The sequence below is a fragment of the Puntigrus tetrazona genome, chromosome 16, assembly GCF_018831695.1.
Source record: "Puntigrus tetrazona isolate hp1 chromosome 16, ASM1883169v1, whole genome shotgun sequence".
Lineage (NCBI taxonomy): Eukaryota > Metazoa > Chordata > Actinopteri > Cypriniformes > Cyprinidae > Puntigrus > Puntigrus tetrazona.
Window position 1 is genome coordinate 16244180 of NC_056714.1, and position 12098 is coordinate 16256277.

Consider the following 12098-nt stretch of genomic DNA (forward strand, 5'->3'; position numbering starts at 1 on the left):
CGTGTTCAAGCCCACTGCGTCAAGCGTCTTACAGTTTTCCAAAGAAATAACTGTGTTATATGTTACTCTATCCCTTGCTTTTAATCTTTTCGGTCCTAATCTTTTCGGCATTTGGCGGGGCGCCACAAACTTCGATAAGAAAACGTCCGCGAGGTAGGTTTCCATAGCGACGCCTGTGGTCTAGCACGAGTTTCGTCGAGTTGTAATGCGTCTCGATTTAAAAGTCGACCTGGTTGTTTTGATGCACGACCGTAGCGAGGCTACGGGCGAAACGTGGGAGGGGACGAGGAGAAGGAGGGCGAGAGAGAAGGGACAGAGACGAGGATGGGAGGAGTGTGGAGGGAACGGGAGAGAGAACCGCTCAGCCACTGGCCTTCACCAGAGTGCTTAATATTCAATGACCTGTGATCCAAACTCACGCAGGGGACGTCAAAACAACAGCGGTTTAATCATCTCAAAGAAGGAAGCGCAGGGCGAAGTGAACTACTGCTCTCGCACTCGAAGCCAGCGCTGGCTGTCGGCGATTTTTCAACTTTTGCGTTTCGAGAGCCCGTTTCCAAAGTCAGGATGGAACGGCGTCTCGTATCGTATGCAAATACGTCTGCTGACGTAGTTGATCATGTGGGTTTTGGCGTAGATCCCCCTGTGATCGCCAATTTTTTTCGGCTGTTGTCTTTAGAATTCGGCGGAATCGTTACAATCGCGCGCTTCTGTAGGCTGTACACGTGGAAAAGTACGCAATTTCGGAGTCTAGCCGTCCGTAACCTCGCATCCCAGCGTTTTCCGTTGGTCGGTGGGCAGGTAAGAATGGCTGGATTATTCGTGTCGCTCGGAAAATTAACAAACAAGCCTTAAAGTTGCGGGCGCCTCTGAATGCGCACAATAAGTACTTGTCCGAAACGTGCCGCGAAGCGCTTCTGATGTCAGTTGTTTATTTCGGCTGAACTTTGTTTGCCCAAGGCATATTGTAGAAAGTGAGCACCGGAATAACCGCATCGACCTGACCCGATAACCTCGGTTTTAACGTTTCCAGCGCCGTGATTTGGTGTGGCTTGCGGAAAGTTTCGTAGAATAGGTAAAGTTAAGCGGCAATGTGCGCGAGAACATGTCTACTTCTCTGATGTCGAAATAAGCAGCAAAATATGGCTACCAATGTCGACATGGCGTTACGTCGGACCAAGTGATTTTTATTGGAGTCTGTTCTGCCTCCACAAACCCGTCTTTTTCGTTGCACGCTACGATCGGAAATCTATTTCAAACTAAGAATGATTTATTCATGCGCTTGTATGAAGTGAGCGTGGCACGCAACTACTTTGATTTCGGCTCGGTGTCGTATGATGTAGGCAGTGGTGACGCCTTCCACGACCATACTGCATGGCACGCGCATCAGACGCTAGCCACATTGCAGTGCTGTCTTCACAGCTGCGATAGTTCCCAAAATTGTCGCATCCATACTACTGGAGACTCATAGCAGCCTATATAGAGCAAACGCATTATCGAAGCCGAATTTGCTATTTAGTAAGTGCCGATTTGAGTTAAAATTCTTAATATAGCGCACAGTTGATGCATCGAAAATAATCTAGGCCAATATTCCTAGGACACTTCAGGTGATTCGAGTGTGTCAAACTAACGGCCCACACGTGATATTTGCTTGTGTCCAGTCACATGTAATTCCAAATGCTTTCTCTAAGGAATGTATAGAGTACAGATCATATCTCCCATCTGTGAGATATGCTGTACGTGACAGGTCTCTCCTACTTTTTCATGCAGCCTGTTTCTGAAAAAAAAAAAAATACTTTTTGAATATTCCTCCAACGTGGTTTAGCGGGTGAGTGTAAGGTATAGCAGTTTCGTAGGACCTGAGGGTTTTGTTGGGTTTAAATAAAGTCATACTTGGCAAGCCTCAGAGATTCAGATCGGAGAGGGGCATCTGTATCTTTTATCTCTTGCAGCCGCTTAAGTTTTGACTCTTAAAACATCACAGCTCCCCGCTCCTTGGAGTATTACTCAGCGCAAAATGCTCTGTTTGTGTTGTTACCACACGCCCCATCATATCGTGGAACGTATAATCTGAGGTTTCGTTTAGTTTACAGAATAAGGCTAAATGAGAGAAAATCACATTGGTTGTTGACTTAATCTAGTAATTTATTTAGGATGATCAATTGGTACCACCTTTCATTATGTTGTTTATTAATCTAAGCCAAGCTGATATATAGAAGCTGGCTCGAACGAAACAGAATACTGTTAATATAAACACAATATAGAAACGGTTTGATGTTATTTTTCTCCCCATTGTGCTCACTAAAGGGCATTCAGATACAGTTTCATTCTGTATTTACTCCATTTACCGTGCAGTCTTGTTCTGCCCGGCACTAACACACTTGCCAACCTTTAGTGTTCACCTTGTGGGCCGTAGTACGGAAACATCTCTCCTTACAAAGGTTTATTCGTGCGTCCCACGCCGGGGCAACTTTTACAAAGTAGTGACGCATATTGTCAAAAGTACAACTCCGCACGAGTTGCTCTGGCACAAAATGCGGCTTGTGCCAGGTGACTGGCTGGATTCAAAATGGCTGCCCGCGTTCGTGAGGAGCTGACGTCTTTGAGGAGGTGGTTGCTGCTGCCTCTGCCTCGTAGCTCGTGCTGTCGGTGACTAAGCCGACAGTCGCTGATGTCACAGCCGTGGGCTGGGCTCCCTTGAAAGCTGTGTGTTCTCTGTCGGTGCTGGTGGTCATGACTCCACTGAAAGCAGAGCCTCTTTGTGAGGGAGTCTGGCCTCACGTTGGAGCCAGGTTATTTATTAGTCATCACTACTAAAGCTATTAATTTCCCTCTGCGTTCATGTCCTGGAAAAGAGAGAGTCAGAACTGACGTGTGCTACCGGCTGAAGTTGCCGTTGAGGGTGGCATACTATCTTATTCTGTTTTTTGTTTCGTTACTAGACCGCTGCATGTTGAGCACAACAAATCATGATTCATCACTGTTCGTGTCATATCTTGTAATCGTTCCTCGCATATGATTATTATATACGTGTTGAATGCGTTTGAGTGGCAGGGAAAGCAGCTGGGCTCGTATGCAGACGGGCCTCAGCGTAATAGATTCTTACTCGAACTAAAGAAAATAAAACAATCTGTTTGAGTTGGTTGTTTTCCTAAGGGGAGAGAGGCGTTCAACTTTTTGCAGTCGCTCGCTGTTGAGCAGCCTCTCTGTTGCCAATATTCTGCCCTACTTTTGCAGTCGTGACCCAGCTTTTTTGGAGGTGTAACGGAGATGCTGCATATCACTAAACCGGCCATAATATCGAGTGGCGGGATAATAAAACACACTCTTAACAAATGTTACAGATGTTTATTCTTTCGCATGTGAAGGCCAATACGTTTTAAAGCCTGTAGATCCTGAGGTGACTTGAACTACATTAACCTCGTGCCTGCTGTATAATTTTTTTAAAGAAGCTTAAGTGTTATATCAACTGTGAAAAATGGCGTTGGTCCATCAGGAAAATGAGATGAAATGATTTAGGCCTAAAGACATTGCGTTTATGCTTGGGCCTTATCAGTGCACTGACCTGAACTAACAGTATGGAGAAAAGAAAATAAGGGTTTTCAGTCAACATTATCTGTCACGTGGGGTATCTATTTTTAGCTTTGAGAGGAAGTTTATTATTTTTGAACCGGTGCCTCTGAGGCCGTATCAGAAATGGTGGCGTTTAGATGATCTTTCATGATACAAATACCAATTCAACTCTTCTTTTTTTTTTTATAGGTGAGGAGAAGCTGAGTGGAAAAGGTGGCAGAGTAGGAAAACTTGCCACATAGGACCTTAAAAATATTGCACTCCAAAAAGAGGAGACCATCATTGATAGGTGGGCTGCTGATTTAACATGATTTATGATGATAATGTAGTCATGTTGTGAATCCAAACAGTGAACAGCATTGATGTTTGTACAGCAGAGGCAGACCATGCTTCTAGTGCGCTCATTCATGAGCTTGAATAATTCAGTTATACAATGTAATACGTTTTCATCCTGTGGAGGATTTCAGACTTTTGAGTGATATATATATATATATATATATATATATATATAATGCTTAGAATGGGCTTGTACCAATGAAAAGATAAACAGTAGTCCGTGAAGATGGTCCATTTTGATGTGAAATTATAACTTCAAAGCTCTTCTTAGCTGTATGCCTGAGCTGAGTTGAAGAATTTACCCACTCCTCGTGTTTCTTTTCAGACAGCTCACTTATTTTTCAGTTCTTTGCTTGTAATGTTTTTCCTACAAATCTGCTAACACTTCTAGATGCTAGATAGTACACATATGTAGGTATCATATTAAATTGGTTTGATTAAATGCAAATGAGCTAGGGATACATCGTAGTTCAATTTATGACTAATATGGGTAAATATATGAAAAATATGGGTTTTTTCATATGATGTCCAATAAGCACTAAATTCCTCATATAAATGTTATATTGTGTCTAAATAAAATAAATTATATAAAAATACAACACAAAAAACAATCCAAGTGATTAGGTATTACAACATTAGTATGATTTTTGTAATTTGCAGGATGAAAAACAAAATATTTATTTTGAGATTTATTAAATTGGGGCTTCGATTTTAAAAGATTACCTTTGACTGAGTGTTAGATGACTGCAAAGGTAATTTAAATGGGGGAAATGAGCACATACAAGTAAATATTCAATATCTACTGATACAGATCAATTAAAACGGTCTCTAATATTAGCTATTGGTATGTTACCAATGCATTGTGCAGCAAATGAGCAGTTGGGGCATTATTGCTACAATTAGACAATTGTGATTTAATTTTTTATTCACATCAACATGTTGGAATGTATTAGTTTAGACAAGGAAAGCTATAAACATCTCTAAAGTGGTTGTGTTGGTATGGAGTCATGCAGAGCTTTCGATTTTAGTGGGATCTGTGTTATTCACAGATGGATGACGGCAGTAATCACTGTCCAGTGGTATGAATCTGATATCCTTTCAGAAAAGCAGTTGCTGTGCATATCAGAGGCTGATTACAGTCCGTCTTTTTTTGTTTTATAAGTAGTCCAGACAAGGCAGAAGACACAGTTGACATTCATGTCCTAACTGACTGTGGTTACTGTTGTATAAATGTTATCAAGTCATCAGATCAATAGAGACTGTTCAGAATGATTAAAACCTGTTTAATGTCGTTGTTCGATGAAAACATTTGCCAGTGTAGATACACAGTCATGTTAACCAACTGGTGTTACCGGATTAGCATTTTATTTAACAAAGTATTTCATCCGAGGCTCATAGACGCAGTGCTCAAACTTGACCCTGATCTCTTGATCCTCAGTGTGACCCTTTCCATGAGTATTTCATAACTCTCCGGGACAGCAGCCATATAACTTAGTGGTCGACCACAGAGATTTGGTTTCTTTTGAAGACACTGTATGCTGCTGAGCAGCCAGGCCTTTACAGATGGCTTTAGCAGGAACACCATGCCCTCAGTCTCTGGTTACTTGGTCAAATGAAGTTTTCCCTGCATAATAGTGACCAGTTTCAAACTAATGTGTGATTCGTAAAAAAAGAAATCCTGTTTTCAATGGATATTGATTTTGGATGTGGGTTTTTATTGTACTTTTTTGCCATAGAATGAGTCTCTGTGTAACTACACAAGGCAATTTTCATAAGGAGGCTGAAGTTTGGTGTCCCATTCCCTTTTCTAAAAAGTACCGAGGAACAGTTTTCACGTGTTTTTGTTTTTTTACAGTGAGAATGTTACCTGACTTTTAGCCTAAAGGTTATCTAAAATTAGATTAACCTTTGTGGTTTTAAATGCAGACTTTGATCACCATTTGAAGACACATTTTGGCTTTTAACTGTGGCCAACAATTACATTACACTGTAATTTTGTTATAATTGTGAGTTAACATTAAATTTAATTATAGCAAATTATTATTGTAATCAGTAAATAATTGTAATAATGAAAAAATTGAATCCATATTTTTGTTGTTCTTTTCTGAAATAAAACAAAAATAAAAATTGTAGATAAAAATAAATAAAATAAATATTGTAAATAGTAAATAAAAATAAAGTGTGTTCAGAAATGTTTAATTAAATTAATGTTTATTACTGGGGAAAAGTAAACCATAGCTTATTTGGACATTTCCCACATTTTGGTAATAGAGTTATAAAATCTGTCTTTATAAAACGTGTAGAGAATAAATTCCCATATGAAATTTTGTCTGACGTTCTGAGACAATCAGTGTTTTTGTTTGTTTTTTTCTGAAGGTTAAGCACACCGTCTCACTGGTCATTTCCCAGAAAGGGTAAAAAAATAGTTGTTTTATACTTTAATTTATAATCTATTAATGTGTGCAAGATATTTTTTTACGTCAAGTTTTGCTTTCCCTGAATAAGCATAATTAACGCAGCCACTCATACTGATTCATAAAACATGCATCAGCATATACACTAGTATACAAATGTAGAATTAATAGGATGAATAAAATCTCTTAGTGTGGGTTTCACCCCGAAAGAACAGGCTCAGCCAAAAATAGGAATGCGGAACGTTCCTCATCTGGATCTCTGTGGAGAAAATCCCTCCCACCTGCTGCTGGGCCGTTTCCATGACAACGCATGAGTCCAGCTTTTTCGAGGTCTGTCCCTTGGTACCCCAAATCACTGAAAGCCTGGACACCTACCCAAAGGACTGCTCTGAGCTCTGTGTCCTTTTTCCTAACGCAAAAGTACTACTTCCTCACATACACTCACATTCATCCTCATTTAGACAAATTATTGTTTTGTCTCAGTATTTAGTTCTTATTACTACAGCCTTGAAATGGAATCTTTTGCTCTAATGTTTAATAAAAAATGTTACTGAGCAGCAGGTATCACTGCTGCTGTGAATCCAGACACCGTTGCCACCTCATCCTAATATTCAAAAGCAGTCAGCAGTGCCCACATTTTAAGTCTGCAATTGTGTGATCTATACCAATTACACTGAACATTTTTTTGTCAGTATTATCATGAAAAATAGCACTCCGTGTACATCTGTGCAGTGCTGCAGGCTTCTAGAGCCCCATTTGATGAGATTTAAATTAATTCTGCCTCAATCCCAAATTCAGCTCCCCCCCCCACTGTGCTCCACAGTATTAACAGAGCTCAGTCTCCGCCCCTTCACAGCGGCTCCTCAGCAACATCCTCTCCTGGAAACACGCATGTTAATGCATGTGAGTCCATACAGGAGAACCAATATGTGTTTTTGTGTTTTTTTAACAAGCCGTAATATGTTACAGAAACAGCGCTTCATGCTGAACACCCTCCAGCTTGTGTTAACATTTTAGTAGTCTAATATTGGCGTTACTTTAAGTAGTCAACAGACGGTGTCAGATAATTTCATTGAAATTCTAAGATTGATTTTTATTTTTGATTGTTTTTAGTTATTTGCCTTTAGCTTGGTCTTAAGTACACAGCAGTTCTGTTTTTTTCTTGTGTCAATAACAGCTATTGAGACTTGAGGCTAAGTAGTTTCTTTTTGAACGGCTTTAGATTGAATGCTATGCGATCATAACTTATGTAGTCTCGTGCTTTCTCATTCTTTATCGCCTGTAAGCCCTTGGCAAACACTTAAAATTCTGAGTTTACATGATAAGTGTTTTCCCTTTCCTTTCCTTTCCTTTGATTTTCATGAGGTATTAAATATACTGTCTGATTTAGGTGAATCTGTCTCTCTCTTTCTCACTCTCTACATAAACACACTGTGAACTTTGTTTGTCCTTTTTGCCCTTAGCACAGTTTTCTCAAGGAAGGAGAAAAAAATTCTAAGGTTACATTATACCGGTGCTCTCAAAGTCAGTTGAGGCCGTGATATGAGATGCTCAGGGTCCCATCCATATTTAATCAGTCTCCAATGTACTGAGATCTGCTGAGGGCAACACAGGCCTGAGGAAGGCTATTATTGGACTGGACAAGTTCAGCCTAGCACAGGATGTTTTTGCCCCTCCCATCTGGATTGACCACCATATTGCTGATGCCTCTGATTTAATACACGGCACTGGGGTGTATATTTAAATGCTTTTATGCAGGAGCTGTAACACATCAGCTTAAATTTTAATGAGGTTCTGTAGTCCTTTGTGACGATTTTCACACTAAATCAAGCTGTGTTGCACCTGAAGTGACAATTAACTGTGATTAAAAAGCTGATACCTTTTGTGTCACATTGAGGAATAGAAAGTTTAATCTTTATCTATTGGTTGTGAAAAACCTTGAAAAATGCATTTTTACATTACATACCAGATGCAGCACACAACACAACATGCAGCACCTTAAAATCAATATAATAAAGTCTTTGCACACAGCGTAGCTGCTCATTAGCTCTTCACAGCACCTGATATGAGACTCCGGAGTGCTTAAAATTATTGTATGCAGTTCACAAGTTTTTCCAAATTTTCTTAATTTTTTAAAGGGACATGCAAGCTAGAAGATACCTTGTCTATCGACCAAGTTTCAGTAACAGGTTTGACTTTTAGTGACATGGCAACTTGAATTTGGCCTACTTTGTATTTCTTGTATTTATTTATTATTCTTTATTATTTTTATGTGGTAGTGAATCTTTTCAGTTTTTGAGACTGAGAACAGAACATATGCATGTTCTGTGCACTATACCTCACCGTGGTGTGGTCCTTTTATCCTGCGTTTTGCCCCCCTAAGCATCACAGTAATTGTTTAACATCTAGTTCATACCTCATTGCCCAATGCATGAAAATCTAGTTTTGTTATATGAAAACTTAATTTGTATTTTTTTTTTTTTTTTTAATAGACTGTGTGATCTGGGATGAAGTCTCATGAAGTCTTCCACTGGAGCTGACATTAACAGTCAGCGGAATCATCCTTTACTGATCCTCCACCGGACAAAGACCTGCCCATTGCCCATTAACAGAGTCTCCCTGCACTATACCATCTTACTCCCTGACCATGGCTAGTCGAAGAAAGTCTACAACACCCTGCATGATCCGACCGGATGATTTGGTAACTGCCGACGATCCAGAAGAAATGGATTCCTGTGTGGACAGGCCAGAAGAGAATGGAACCTCGCATGTGTCTTCTAGTGAGGACTGGACAGATAGAAAGAGTTCTGTGAACTCTGCGAAGGAAACGGCAGAGCTGGAAAAAACTGAAGTGAAAACAAGACCACAGAGGAAACTCCAGGGAGGTTATGAGTGCAAATACTGTCCCTTTTCTACACAAAATCTCAACGAGTTCAAAGATCATGTCGATTCCAACCACCCCAATGTTATACTCAACCCACTGTACTTGTGTGCAGTATGCAACTTCAACACAAAAAAGTTTGATTCTTTGACTGAACATAATGAGAAGTGCCATCCCGGTGAGAGCAACTTCAAGTTCAAGAGAATCAAACTCAATAGTCAGACTATTCTAGAACAGACAATCGAAGGTTCAAACTGTGCCGTCATCTATGATACCACCAGCCCTCAGTCAGGAGAGGACTTTACTGCTTTTCCTCTGAGCAAATCCAGTACTGTTAAGGTGGGTAAGCCCAAAGCAGATAGTTTAAGGTTGCAGGACGACAGTCCGCTGGACAAACTCGCTCAAGATCTACCGAAAAAGCAAATTACTGCGGTGAATGTGAATGGGACAGTGATAATACCAGATGCAACTCTTAAGGATGGCCTCTCTCATATAATGCCATCCTTGCAACGCCCGCCTAACTACAACTTAGTACCAAAAATCGCCGTCCCCTTGAACACTTCAAAATACAACCCCTCGCTAGATGGCAACTTGACCCTCATAACCTCCTTCAACAAATTTCCATACCCTACCCAAGCAGAGCTCTCATGGCTTACTGCAGCCTCCAAACACCCCGAAGAACAAATCAAAGTGTGGTTCACTACCCAACGGCTAAAGCAAGGTATCAGCTGGTCTCCTGAGGAGGTTGAGGAAGCACGAAAGAAAATGTTCAATGGGACGATTCAGCCTGTTCAACAGGCATTCACTGTCTTACCTGCTCAGTTAACTCAGTCCACTAAAGCCTCACAGCCCCTTATCCAGACCGTCCCTTGCCATGTCCTTGGACAATCTGGCCTGGTGTTAGCACCGGTTTCCAATGGCTCAACTGCTACTGGTGCTCCTCTTGCTCTAACAGTGACAAATCAAATAGCACAGAGTCTCAAAAGGGCCCACACAGCACCACTGGTTGCCCCAGAGATAAAGAGGCCTTCAATAATTCAGTCTGTTCAGAGCACTCCCAAGTCTGTCTCTCCGACACCAAGCCTTTCTTCAGATTGTGAAAAGACCCCTGATCAGATCAGAGAGCTGACCACCAGCTATGCTCAGTGCCAGTTTCCTGATGATGAAGAAGTGTATCGTCTCATCGAGACGACTGGCCTCTCCTGGGGAGAGATCAAAAAATGGTTCAGCGATCAGCGCCATGGAAACCATAAGGCAGTGCAACAGATTAAAACAGACCTCTCTTCGAAGGACAGCCAACCACACAAGCCTGTCGCCACACAGTTTCCCCTGCTAGAGAGAGTTAAAGGCAAATCCTCTGAGCAAATGAAAAAGTTAGAGGAGAGTTTCCAAAGGACTAGCTTTCCAACCCAGGCTGAGATGGATCACCTTGTGGCGGATACCAGGCTCTCCAAAACCGAAATCGATTGCTGGTTTACGGAGCGCCGTGCACTACGAGACAACCTAGAGCAAGCCTTGCTCAACTCGATGGGCTCAAAAAGGCTGGAGCATCATCTTCAAAGGGGGACACTCAATGGAGTCCATGAGCAGGACAGCAGAGTCAGGGACTCGCCTCTTCCCATTCTCACGTCTTCAGTGTGTCCAGAGGCCATCGATGGAAAGTCTCTCTGCCTTCTTAAAGACATGTTTGCACAAACCCAGTGGCCCTCACCAGAAGAGTACAGCCAACTAGAAATCCAAACTGGCTTAGCTCGTACAGAAATTGTCCGATGGTTTAAGGACAACAGATCTGCTCTGAAAAATGGAACGTTAGGTTGGATGGAGCAGTTTCAGAGTCTTAGCAACAAGAGACCAAATGGACAAAACAGCTTGTTGATCTCGGAGCAGGCACAGAGTGTCCTACAAAGGCACTTTCAAGAGACAAAGGTACAAAAAGGGGAAGGTTTTGAGAAGCTTGCAGAGCAGTCGAAACTAACTAACCAGGACATAGTCGAATGGTTCACCAATAAGCTGGGCCACAACATGCCTGATATCAGCAAGAGCAAGGACCAACATGGACAGGCGAGTGTAGATGGTAAGAGGTGGGTTTCCTTGGCAGCTGACATTGAAGGCAAAGATTACGATGCTCAGAAAGTGGCACGAGATCTTGAAGTTCTGTCGGCAGAGCACAGAGTGACAGGATGAAGTAATAAAGGTAATAGTCCTTTTTTTATTTTAACTATATTTTGAATGGAGAAGGAATGAGTTGCTTTCCTTGAGAAATAGCTGCTGCTTGTGATAATATAGCAGATGTGGTTGTAAGACACCCAGAATGTCGTCAGTCTGTAATTTAGCCTTTAGAAAAACAGCTTGGCAGTGAGAGAGAGGGCAGAGCCCAAATTTTTGTGTGCTGGGAGGGGGGCAGTGTGTCAATTTTGGATTTTCTTTCAAAGCTTCATCCATAATTTATGTGAGTCAAGTGGCATTTGTTGCTTGTTCTGTTGCAGAAGAAAACAGGCTGCAATGACTAAACTAGATGGGCCTGATGATTAAGGAATGACCTCTGTTGTCGTGAATGGAACCAATGATCTCATATCTGAACTCTGAGGTTATCGGAGACGAGATGGACTGGGAGCATCTATGAAACACTGTCTGGAGAGTGACCATGGAGTGCCAAAGTTTGACTGCTATGTTGTTATTATTATGTGTTTGTTTTTTAAAAGGGCCCTTGTAAATATTTTTTCTGTACTTCAACAGATTTGTAAAATTTTTTGAAGATGAGACTTTTGTTACGTTTATAATAGGAGTCCCAAGACATTTCCCTTGACCCTTATAATGGAATGTTCAATCATTTTTGTGAGTGGACACAAAACTAACCCACCTGCTGGTGAAGCTGGTTTAAAATACAATGTGGT

The 12098-nt window shown here is 41.3% G+C and overlaps 1 protein-coding gene across 2 annotated transcripts; it reads left to right on the top strand.

The window, feature by feature from the left end:
• The first annotated feature begins 357 nt into the window (after nucleotides 1-357).
• On the top strand, nucleotides 358-11398 carry zhx2a (zinc fingers and homeoboxes 2a). 2 transcript variants are annotated; one of them, XM_043260719.1, is made up of 3 exons: nucleotides 358-801; nucleotides 3763-3862; nucleotides 8816-11398. In XM_043260719.1, the coding sequence occupies exon 3, from the start codon at nucleotides 8971-8973 to the stop codon at nucleotides 11386-11388; it is 2418 nt and encodes an 805-aa protein (XP_043116654.1). In that variant the 5' UTR covers nucleotides 358-801; nucleotides 3763-3862; nucleotides 8816-8970; the 3' UTR covers nucleotides 11389-11398. The 2 variants fall into 2 exon arrangements, with proteins under 2 accessions (XP_043116654.1, XP_043116655.1); XM_043260720.1 differs by lacking the exon at nucleotides 3763-3862.
• The last annotated feature ends 700 nt before the right edge of the window (nucleotides 11399-12098 follow it).